The sequence below is a fragment of the Triticum dicoccoides genome, chromosome 4B (assembly GCF_002162155.2).
Source record: "Triticum dicoccoides isolate Atlit2015 ecotype Zavitan chromosome 4B, WEW_v2.0, whole genome shotgun sequence".
In the NCBI taxonomy this organism is placed as follows: Eukaryota; Viridiplantae; Streptophyta; class Magnoliopsida; order Poales; family Poaceae; genus Triticum; species Triticum dicoccoides.
Genome location: NC_041387.1, coordinates 509,531,734 through 509,543,121, shown reverse-complemented (window position 1 = coordinate 509,543,121; position 11,388 = coordinate 509,531,734). Strand labels below are relative to the sequence as shown.

The 11,388-nt window shown below is 45.2% G+C and overlaps 1 protein-coding gene across 1 annotated transcript; it reads left to right on the top strand.

Moving 5' to 3' along the window:
- The first annotated feature begins 2,016 nt into the window (after positions 1–2,016).
- LOC119291154 lies at positions 2,017–4,283 on the top strand. Its single transcript, XM_037569868.1, has 4 exons — positions 2,017–2,410; positions 2,575–3,203; positions 3,295–3,810; positions 3,911–4,283. Exons 1-4 carry the CDS (start codon positions 2,167–2,169, stop codon positions 4,076–4,078), a joined length of 1,557 nt encoding a protein of 518 aa, XP_037425765.1. The 5' UTR covers positions 2,017–2,166; the 3' UTR covers positions 4,079–4,283.
- The last annotated feature ends 7,105 nt before the right edge of the window (positions 4,284–11,388 follow it).

The window sequence follows — 11,388 nt, the reverse complement described above, 5'->3', positions numbered from 1 at the left end:
TGCTGGTGCCATCTCCCTCAACCTCTCCTCCCTCCCTTGCTGGATCAAGGAGGAGACGTGGCTGTTCCGTACGTGTGTTGGACACGGAGGTGCCGTCCGTTCGGCGCTGGTCATCGGTGATTTGGATCACGTCGAGTACGACTACATCATCACCGTTCTTTTGAACGCTTCCGCTCGCGATCTACAAAGGTATGTAGATGCATCTAATCACTCGTTGCTAGATGAACTCCTAGATGATCTTGGTGAAACGAGTAGGAAAATTTTTGTTTTCTGCAACGTTCCCCAACACTTATACGCTAATTTTTTTAAGATATTTGCAAAACGCATGTAGTAAGTAATAAAATAATATTAAAATATAGCATGCTAAAAGTATTATACACAAACATTTTTTACATTCGTGGCTCATATTTAAAATATACAAAATATTGAATACAAACATTTACAAAATATTTATGACCATTAACTTGTGAATAATTTTCACTTGTGACCTATATACAATTTATTTTACATAATTTAAGTATTACCACTATTGAATATTCATATCAACATGTTATTTTCTAAATTATGAATATTAATTATTATACAAACATTTTCTCAAATGACATACTTATGAGTTATAGTTTAAGAAATATTTGTATTCTTATACGAGCATTATTTGAATTTATATGAACTTCTTTAAATGACTCATACAGATATTTGTATATTTATTAATTTAGTTATATGTATATTTATAAAATTAATAAGTGGATATTTTATGAAAGTACATGAAAATTTTCTGAATGTTTTTTTCTTTTATGTTTATGTACATTATTTATAACACATGATTATAGTTTACATACATAAAGTACTTCAGCCGTTCCTATTTATAAGTACTTTTAGAGATTTAAATAAGAACTATACGGATGTATATAGACATATTTTACAGTAATATACATTCACAGATTTTGTTCCTTATGTAGTCTTAATTAAAATCTTTAAAAAGACTTATATTTAGGAAAAGAGGGATTATATCCACAAAAAAAGGAAAGGAGGGATTATACTTGTTGTTTGGAGGCAACAATTGTCTTTGACTGGAGTGGCAGGTTCGGTTGCAGGTCTTTTTGTGGTCGCTAGTTGGATTCCCTCCCTATCTATCTTTTTTAACTCAGTATCAAAAAAGTCAATTTACATTGTTTAACGATACTAACATAAAATATTTGTATTCAAATGAGACAATAAATTCCCAAGGCTGTAGTGGCTAGTTGCCCATGCCCCGTACATTTAACAATTTTATTTCTCATATATGTAGGACGCTGAGAACTAGTATTTATTTTAACCCACACCAGGGGGTTTTTTGTTGAAAAAAAATATTAAGAGTGTTTTCGCGAAAAAGCAGGCCACACGCCATCGTCTCCGACTTTGAGTCGCTGACAACGGGCCCCATGCCATGATGTCATGCCTAGTCAGCCCCGTGGACGTATTCAGCAGCAATTTGCACCGTATTTGCACGCCTCAGACAAGTTGTTGCACCGTTTCAATGTACATAACAAGTTTTAGCACTAAAGTGACTTTTCGCGCCAAGTTCAAGCACCGATGGTGTAATTAACTCTAGTTTTACTGATAGTAAAAAAATATTTGTTTCACCCGCTATTTTGACGACCCCTCTGCCGCCAATAGAGCTCCACACATCGAGTGACGAAGACCATTTCATCTCGAAGCAATATCTGGATCGCATGTACTAGTGGTTCAACTGTTATCCGGTGAATGCACAAACGCACAAAGCATAGCAGCAACTCATCGAGACCAAGTCAAGCCTAAAGAAACGGACAAGCATGTACAAGTACCCGTGACATTCCCAAGGCGGCGCATCTCTCAACTCCAGGCGGCGGAAGAGAAAGAAATAGCAAAGTGGATCGACAGAGCAGCTGCCGCCCGTAGCACAGCACACCGGCACTTCCCGTCGACAAAGCATCTTCTCCACTGCGCCCTGCCTTTTTCTCACACACACACACACACACACACACACACACACACACACACACACACACACACAGCCTTTTTGTCTTACGTACACTGGTCTAGTGCTCATCTGCCCACCGCCCCACCAACCGGTGCCATCCTCACCCGGATTGTGCTTTTAAACTCTTGGATCTGCAGAGCTGTATTCATCGACGATCCCTTTCCCCAATGGCTGCGCAGGTGGCCGGTTCCGCCACTGCCAACTCCCTGCTCCTCGTCCTCTTCCTCTCGTCCTGCTCCGCCGCCGTGGCCATCCGGACGCACGGCCGTGGCTACGTGTCGGCGGTCGGTGACCCTGGCATGCAGCGCGACGGCCTCCGCGTGGCCTGGGAGGCCTGGAACTTCTGCAACGAGGTCGGCCAAGAGGCCCCCGGCATGGGCAGCCCGCGCGGCGCCGACTGCTTCGACATCCGTAAGAGCTCGCATTCCCTTGGCTTGCTCTGAATCAGAATTGTTTCCTGATGATGCAATTCCGTCGAAACATTCTTTGCGCGCGCATTATTATTACGCAGATCTGGATGGAGACGATGCCGATATCTACTCTATTTGCTGTTAAAAAAGTCGATTGTTATGCAGAGGCCACCGACGACGCGCAGGGCCAGCCCGTGTACAAGGTGGTGCACCGCGTGACCGACGCCGACAACGCCCTCCGCGCCGGCGACCCGTTCCCCGGCACGTCGGCGAACTCCACCGTCACTGACACCGACCGCTACGCGGCGGCCAAGGAGCTCTACCTCGGAGACCGGTGCCAGGTGCCGGACAGCCCGGTGCCGTGGCAGTTCTGGATGGTGATGCTCAAGAACGGCAACCTGGACACGACCGCGGCCATCTGCCCCGACAACGGCCGCCCGGCGCGCCCGTTCGCGCAGACCTCCCGGTTCCCCTGCCCCGGCGGCACGGGGTGCATGAACCAGCCGCTGGTGTTCCACAACCGCACCGCGCTGGACGATGCCGGCCGGTGGCTCCGCGGCGGGCTGTCCGGCACGTACGAGCTGGACGCGACGGATCTCGGGAGCAACGACGTGTCATACTACTCGGTGGTGTGGGAGAAGCAGATCGGTCGGACGGACGGCGCAGGCTGGGTCTTCCACCACAAGCTGCGGACGTCGGCCAAGTACCCCTGGCTGATGCTGTACCTGCGGTCCGACGCCACCAGGGGCTTCTCCGGCGGCTACCACTACGACACCAGAGGCATGACAAAGATAGTAAGTGGTTCTGTTAAGTCGTCATCCGTTTTTACTACCACCAGATTTTGTCTGATGACGTGGTAACTTATTTTCTCTCTCGCCCTGTCAGGTGCCGGAGTCACCAGATTTCAAGGTGAGGCTGACGCTGGAGGTGAAGCAGGGCGGGGGACCCAACAGCCAGTTCTACCTGATGGACATGGGGAGCTGCTGGAAGAACGACGGCGCGCCGTGCGACGGCGACACCGCCACGGACGTGACCCGGTACAGCGAGATGATCATCAACCCGGAGACGCCGGCGTGGTGCCAGCCGGGGCGCAGGGACCAGTGCCCGCCGTGGCACACGTTCCGCAACGGTACGCGCGTGCACCGCGACGACACCGCGCGGTTCCCCTACGGCGCCTACCATGTGTACTGCTCGCCGGGGAACGCGCGGCACGCCGAGCAGCCGACGACGTACTGCGACCCCTACAGCAACCCGCAGCCGCAGGAGATCCTGCAGATCGTGCCGCACCCGGTGTGGGGCGAGTTCGGGTACCCCACGGCCAAGGGGCAGGGCTGGATCGGTGACCCCAGGGCATGGGAGCTCGACGTCGGGGCCTTGTCGCACGCGCTGTATTTCTACCAGGTAGCGGTATCTGTCCTGTCCATCATGTGACTGTTTCTCGTCCGCGATCTTCTAGGATGCAGCTATGAAAATGAATGCTGGCTGATTTCCATGGCTGCAGGATCCCGGCACGCCGCCGGCGAAGAGGCGGTGGTCGTCGCTTGACGTCGGCACCGAGATCTATGTCAGCAAGAAGGCGGAGGCGGAGTGGACGCTGAGTGGGTTCGACATTCTTGTTCCCAATAAGTGTATCACATCACAAGGGGGAACCGTCAGTAGCTGTTGGTAATGTAGGTGAAAGGTCATTCTCCCAACTCATAAAAAAGGTTCATTCTCATACGTAGCATAAGCTTTGAAGCAACATGCACGTACGACACATCTACCAAATTGAGTACTCCATTTTTTATTTGCCAAAGACTGTCCTGGTTGAACAACCATACAAGCCCACCAACATCTCTATATACCTAATATTAAAAACGAATGCTTTCACAGTACTTCATACGTCATCTCTTTATATCCAATGATTGTGTGTTAACCATAAAAATTAACGGCTGAGATTTAAAATATATCTACACATAGTTTTCTTGATATATACAAAAAATATCATTGTCGAGTATGTTCTGCCGAAGGCCATATGCACACGATTTGCCGATAGCAGCCGTAAGTATATGTATACACCCGATGCATATAAAAAAGAACGGAAACACTAACGCTCACATGTGTGGATGTTTGCATCTCGCCCACACGTGTGGATCTGTGTCTGTTTGTAGGTGCACAAATTTTGGCATGTTATGGTGCCATGTAGGCTGGGTTGATGTGTGGGCATTCATTCGGTCGTCCACACGTCCGTTTCACCACGGAGGAGCCGGTGTGTGGGCGTTTAGCAGTTCGCCCACACGTCAATTTTCACTCATGCACAAGGGCCGGTGTGTGGGCATTTGCCATCTCGCCCACACGCCCGTCTCCCCTCCCACACCCAAGCTGCAAGTTGCCATGTGTTTTACAGTGTACATGGCAACTGCCCTAGTGTGCTTGTAAGCATATGGCAACTCTTTTTTTCTACCCGAACATGTCAGTTGCCATGTGTTTTGCAGGGTACACGGCAACTGCCTAGTGTGCACGTAAGCAGATGACAACTCTCTTTTACCCGAGTTGCTATGTGTTTTTGCATGATACATGACAACTGCCCTAGCGTGCACATAAGCAGATGGCAACTCTTCATTCTACATGGCAACTGCCTTAGCGTGCTTGTGAGCACATGGCAACTCTCTCAACTGCCTAGTGTTAGTAGGTGGCAACTCTTAAAATTTTAAAATCATGGCAACTGCAGTAGACCAGACCATACATGGCAACTGCAATTGAGCAACCATGACAATTGTAGTTGTCTGGCATGTCAAGTGTAGTTCAGCGACATGGCAACTGCAGTTAAATGAACATGGAAGAGGGTCCAGACCATGGCAACTGCGGGGACGCTGGTGACTGTCACGCGGTGCATGCGGGACCATAAGGTAGGAGGCCTGACGTACGGGTGTGTGGGCATTATCTATTTTGCCCACACGCAGACATGTGAGAAGAACCGCGAGTTAAAAAATAAGACGTGTGGGCATTACTTGTTTTGGCCACACGTAGACATGTGGGCTGATCCTCTTAAATACCACACAAACTGTGTGGGCAGACCCTTTGACGCCTACATGTGTGGACGTTATCGACGTCCTCTCTTTATTGGTATAAGATGAGTTTGAATTGTAAATGACATCTGACATCTATTCTTTTTGGAAAGCCACCAATACCATACGTGTGGGAATTCGACAAGGGGGACGCGGAGCATAGACCTGGCCATACCTCGGGCCGGGCTGGGCTTCGGGCCGGGCCTAGCCGGGCCCAACGCAAAAAACTCAGGCCCGAGCCCGGCCCGGCCCGACCAACGGCCCTGTTTTTTGGGCCCGAGCCCGGCCCGAACACCTAAAAGTCCATCGGGCTTCGGGCCGGCCCGGCCCGACCTTCAGGAAAGCACAAAAATGATGGGCCCGGGCCCAGCCCGGCCCGGCCTTCGGGCTCAAAATCTAGGCCCGAGCCCGGCCCAAAGGCAGCGTCGGGCCGGGCCGGGTCGGGCTTTTTCGGGCCGGGTCGGGCCGGGCCGGCCGGGCCGGGCTTCCCATGGCCAGGTATAGCGGAGCAGCTCCTTCTGCTGCGCTTAGCATGCCACGGCGTCAACGGAGGACACATCATCATGACTGTCGACCCGAGGCTCGCCACTGATGAACAGTTTGTAGAGCCGCACATGTCTCGGCTCGCTCATGATCCTGACCAGTCAGGGTGGACACCGTCCCTTTTCCATGCACGGGCGAGGCGAAAGCTCGATCAGCACCGAGGGACCGAGCGACAGCAAGGGAGAATGATCAGCGTGCCTGTCCTGCATGCCCCGCATGCGTGTATCGTCGTTCATGGTGTAGGTGTGCAGCATGTAGAAGCTGGATGACGTGGTGCTGCTGCAGCATCTTGATGGCGTCTCTTCTTCGACTCCAATATCACTGGCCATGAACACCATCAGGCAACATGCGAGATCAACCATCTCTGCCGAGTAGAGATCTATCTGGAAACAAAACATTAGGCCACGGCCAAGACATGATCGTTTTAGTTCGTGTTATCACACGATCCGATTAAAGCGATGGGCCACGCGAACAAACTAACACCAAGTCGCAGCTTGGCTTGGCCTAACTGACGAAACTGCACCTATGCCTGACGAAATTGAACTTGAAAAACTACACCTACGCCGTCGCTTCCGTGTGTGCCCGCCTGCCACGTCCAGCGTGACCTGCGACCTTGCCGCGAGTTAATTGCATAAAAATATCACAATTAAAGCATTGGAAATAGATTGGTATCAAGTTTAATAATTTTTACGTGTCAGTACTTATTTTGGGGCGAGGCGTTGCAGAACAGGCCAAACGACGTATAAGCACATATTGTCAGGGAAACTGACAGCAAGGCCCGCCTGTCAAGGGCTGACGTGGCATCTTTTTTCACAGATAACCTCCTCGGTTTATATTTAATCACACAAAGGGCCTCGTTTGCGGCCGAAACTCAAAACTAAATTACTCGCGCCCGCGCGAGGATTCGAATACGCGACGCACTACCGAGGAAAAGGCGTGGTGACCGCTACGCTACGCTACTCCGTTTGATACAGTTGATGCTTAAACTTTTTTATACTATACATTAGAAACCATTTTTGTCGCTGGACAACTGTTTCGTTTTTTAATGCGTTTTTTGTTTCGTGTTTCTTTTATCTTTTAAGACACGTCCTGGCCTTCTTCCGGTTTTCCTTTTTTAAACTTTTGCGCATCTTTTTTATATATAAGTTTTGTAATAAATGGTGTACGTTATTTCAATACTTTCGACATTTTTAAAATTTACACCGAACTTTTTACTATGTGGCATTTTTTCAGATATTGTATTTATAAAAAAAATGCAATGTATATAACAAACTTGTTCATCGTATACATTGCATTTTTTTATAAATACATACTGGATACTATTGTATAATATATGATGAACAAGTTTGTTATATACATTGCATTTTTTAAGTATAAATACACACTGAATACTATTGTATAATATACGATAAAAAAGGTGTTCATATATTATAGTTCAGTATAAAAAGGTGTTCATATTTTAAAAATGTTCGTATACAACTAAAAAAAGGTGCTTATAATACTATTGTATAAATACACACTGAATACTATTGTATAATATACTATGAACAATTTTCTTATATACATTGCATTTTTTTAATATAGAATATGTGAAAAATGCCGCATAGTACAAAGTTCGGTGTAAGTTTTAAAAATGTCGAAAGTATTGAGATAATGTACTCCATTTATTACAAAACCTATATATAAAAGAGATGCGCAAAAGGTTAAAAAAGGAAAACCGGAAGTAGGCCGGGACGTGTCTTAAAAGATAAAAGAAATACGAAACAAAAAAAACGCAATAAAAATCAAAACAGTTGTCCAGCAACAAAAATGGTTTTTACAGTATAGTATAAAAATGTTTAGGACGTGGCTAACGAGCGCTCGGGCGCCTGCTCGTATGATCCAACGCTCTTGCCATATATAGAAAATGCAATCGGTCCCTTCGCACGCGCTTCCAAAAAAGGAAGCACCCTGGTCCCTTCCACCATCTTCCCCCACGCGATCCTGTTAAATCAGCCTAGATCTTGTCATCACGTGCATTTGTTGGGGGGTCAACAATTCTTAAAAGTTGTAACTTTTGATTTAAGCATCGAAGTCCAGTTCCGTTTTCATCATTGAGTTTCTCACGACGAGTTCTTCAAAACTAGATCCCATATGGGTTGGTTTCGTCAACCTTTTTTTGGGGCAACTTTGGGTGCGATGGAGGCAACTATAGTGCTATCTGGAAGCAACTTCTTCTTTTTATTATAGTAGACTGTGTATTAGGTTGGTTTGTATAAAATGAGAAAAAAGACACAAAACATCAGACCCCTTTAGTGCTATATACAAAATAATTTCGCTGGACTATGTGTATCTGTGAATTTTGCTAACATTATCCCAACTTGCCTATCACGGCTACTCAGTTGTCTATTGTTTGATGATTAGTTGCCTATGGTTTATGTTCAGTTGCCTATAAATACTTAAAAATTCCTACCATTGATGCCCAGTTACCTAATAGTGGTAATTAGTTGCTTATCATCGTTGCCCAATTGCCTAACTTTGTAGAAATAGTTGCCTAGAATATTGTGAAGTGGTTTATCATTATTTTCTAAGTTGCCTACAAATACTTTGAAGTTGCCTCGATTCACCACCAAGTTTTCTATCATAACTAGCAATAGCAGACAAAATAGTATCAACGGTAGATGACATTGTAATATTATAGGAAATTTAGAAACAATGACTAACGAGCATGAATAATAGAAAACTTAGAAGTACCGATGAGGAAGCTAGGAGAATGTCATACAAAATTAACTAGGACATAAAATGTAAAGAAGTTGCCTCTAGTAGAAAGAAAGTTGTTTATGAAGGTGATGTGATGTTATCTATGTTTGTTTTGAAGTTGTTATCTATTACTATTATGTTGCTTATTGTTGGTAATTAGTTACTTTTAATGAAGTGAAGTTGTGTAACATCCCAAATTTTCAATTTCGCATGTTATACATTAGATCATCATTGCATATCATATTTTATTGCATTTTGGCTCGATCCTAGAAATCCTACACAACTCAAGGACTCGAGGATAGAGTTGGAGATTTCGTTATTTTCATATTTGAGTTTTCTCAAGTTTTGAAAAGAGGATCGTTTGATTTTAATTATTTTCTCTTCGAATATTTCTTCTATGAGAATAAAAGAGAGGAGATAAAATGACTTCCCCAAAATGAAGAAATATTGGAGATTTAATATTAAAATCAAATAAGATTTTATTCGGAGTTTTATTGCTACTTTATTTGAATTAGGGAAAATTTGTATTTTTCAAAATTGCATTAGAGGCCCAAATAAATGTTCACCCGATCCGTCTTATTTTTGAGAGGACGGGGAATATTTATTTCAGGATTTTTGGAGTCGGTTTAATATTTCTTTTATTTGTTTTTCTGTTTGCGGAATTATTTAAAAAAATCCCAACCGACTCCGGGTCGTAACCGGCCAGGACTCCCCAGGCCGACCCCCTCTTACAAGCCGCCGCCCCGCGACCCCAGCCCACCCGAGCCTGAGCCACCCCAAACCCTAACCCTAGCCGCCAGCAGTCGCCGCCTCGCCCGCGCCGCCGGCGGACCCCGCCGCCCCGCCGCCGGACGCCGCCGCCCTCGCCGGAGTCGTCGCCGCCGACATGCGTCCCTAGGTAGTCCCGGTTTTCGAGAGAAAAACCGTTTGTTTTTTAGAAAACCCTAGGTTTTCTTTTTTTAGATCGGTTTTATTTTTTTCGGTTTAGTTATTTAGCGAACGCCCGTTCGTTCGTTCGTTTTAACGAACGGGTTTCACCATTTAGCCACAGACAGCGAACGTTCGTTCTTTAGCCTGTTTGTCAGTTTTTCTTTTTCCAGGGTTTTCCGCGAATATTTTCGATCGCGATTTCAGCCCGAATCTTAGTTTTAGTTTATCTTTTCGCTCGTTTATTGGAATCAGGCAATTCAAGCGCCTAGAGTTTCGTCTCGAAGCCCTCTTTTTGTTTAACCAATTTGAACAAGATTTTGGTACTGTAAAATTTGACTTAAATCCAGAATAGTAATCGGATCTTGTTTCTTTCGCAGTTTGAGTTTCGTTGCTTCGTTTGATTTGATTCTTTTTGCAAACCGGAGTTCTTAAGTTGAACTTTCTGGTTGGATCTCTTATTTGAGTTTTACTCGTGCTTCTAGTTGAGTGCTTATTATATGCTTGTTTGTTCGCGATAGAGTACCCGGAGTGCGAAGCGTGCTACTATGAGTCTCTAAGTTTCACAGATCATCAGCAAGGCAAGTAACACTTTGATCGTACCTCTTTACTATCCAGTTTTATTGCATTAGATCAATCCATCAAACATTGCATGATTAGGATCTGAATAATATGTGGGTTTTGGGAAGTAGATGAGCTAGTATCTATTCACCCTGTTTATTATCAAACCTTTGGGAGTTACTTCTACGTACTGCTTATATTGCTATGCTATGCTAGTAGACGTGGATTGGGTGAGTGTTTCCATGAAAGATGTGAGTATTTTTAATTATGGTTAACTTAAGGTGGCAACTTTAATACACATCTGGGTGGATTGAGGCACCTAGAGAACCTAGTGTTGTCTGTTTTTCTGGAAATCCTGGGGTACCGTGTGATTCTCCTATGGACTGCCAACCCAGGCTCAAAGGAATCATAAGATTATTCATGTTAGAAACTTCCGTGTGCAGCCACAAGCTATTATGGGCTCTAGCATAGTTGAGTATGTTGCATGACCTCTTTGATTGGTGGGCTAGCAGATGTAGGGGAAAGTAGGTGTAACTGTCCATCCAGAGTAAAGAGTTATTGTTTCTGAAAGACTGTGTCTCGGTCATCTGTTTTTCAAACATCATGTCATGCAAGAAATCCAATGGAGGAGATCGAGTCTTGTGGGGAAAAGTGCGCAAACCTCTGCAGAGTGTACAAACTAATCATGGTTAGCCGTGTCCCCGATTATGGACATCTTGAGTATCTGGTTCTTGGATTATCATGTTGATCTCATCATGTTACTTAAATAAATTGATTGGGTTTAATGATGATGCTTAATTGGGATTGAGTTGGAGGAACCTTCTCAATGTTTAACAAACACCATGATAGTTAAATAAATTTATTCCTTTGATGTAGGGAAAATTTGGCTTTATGCAAAACTGTAACCATAGAGCTTTCCACCAGCCATATTGCATGTAGTGATAGCAATTGTCTGTTCATTACTCTATGTGTTACATTGCCAGCATATTCCATGTGCTGACCCGTTTTCGGGCTGCAACGTTCATGTTGCAGACTATTCAGACGACGAGTAAGGTGCCTTAGGTCATGATCTTTCACTCAGTGATGCCGTTGGAGTTGATGGACTCAGTTTATCTTCCAAGCCTTCCGCTGTTATCGTTATTAGATGGCCTTAAGCCATATT

Bases quoted from the DNA above. Each gene is read 5' to 3' on its own strand.
- LOC119291154 (XM_037569868.1), top strand. From the start codon at position 2,167: ATGGCTGCGCAGGTGGCCGGTTCCGCCACTGCCAACTCCCTGCTCCTC. The intron at 3,204-3,294 runs GTAAGTGGTTCT...TCGCCCTGTCAG, and splicing joins CCAGAGGCATGACAAAGATA to GTGCCGGAGTCACCAGATTT. The intron at 3,811-3,910 runs GTAGCGGTATCT...CCATGGCTGCAG, and splicing joins ACGCGCTGTATTTCTACCAG to GATCCCGGCACGCCGCCGGC.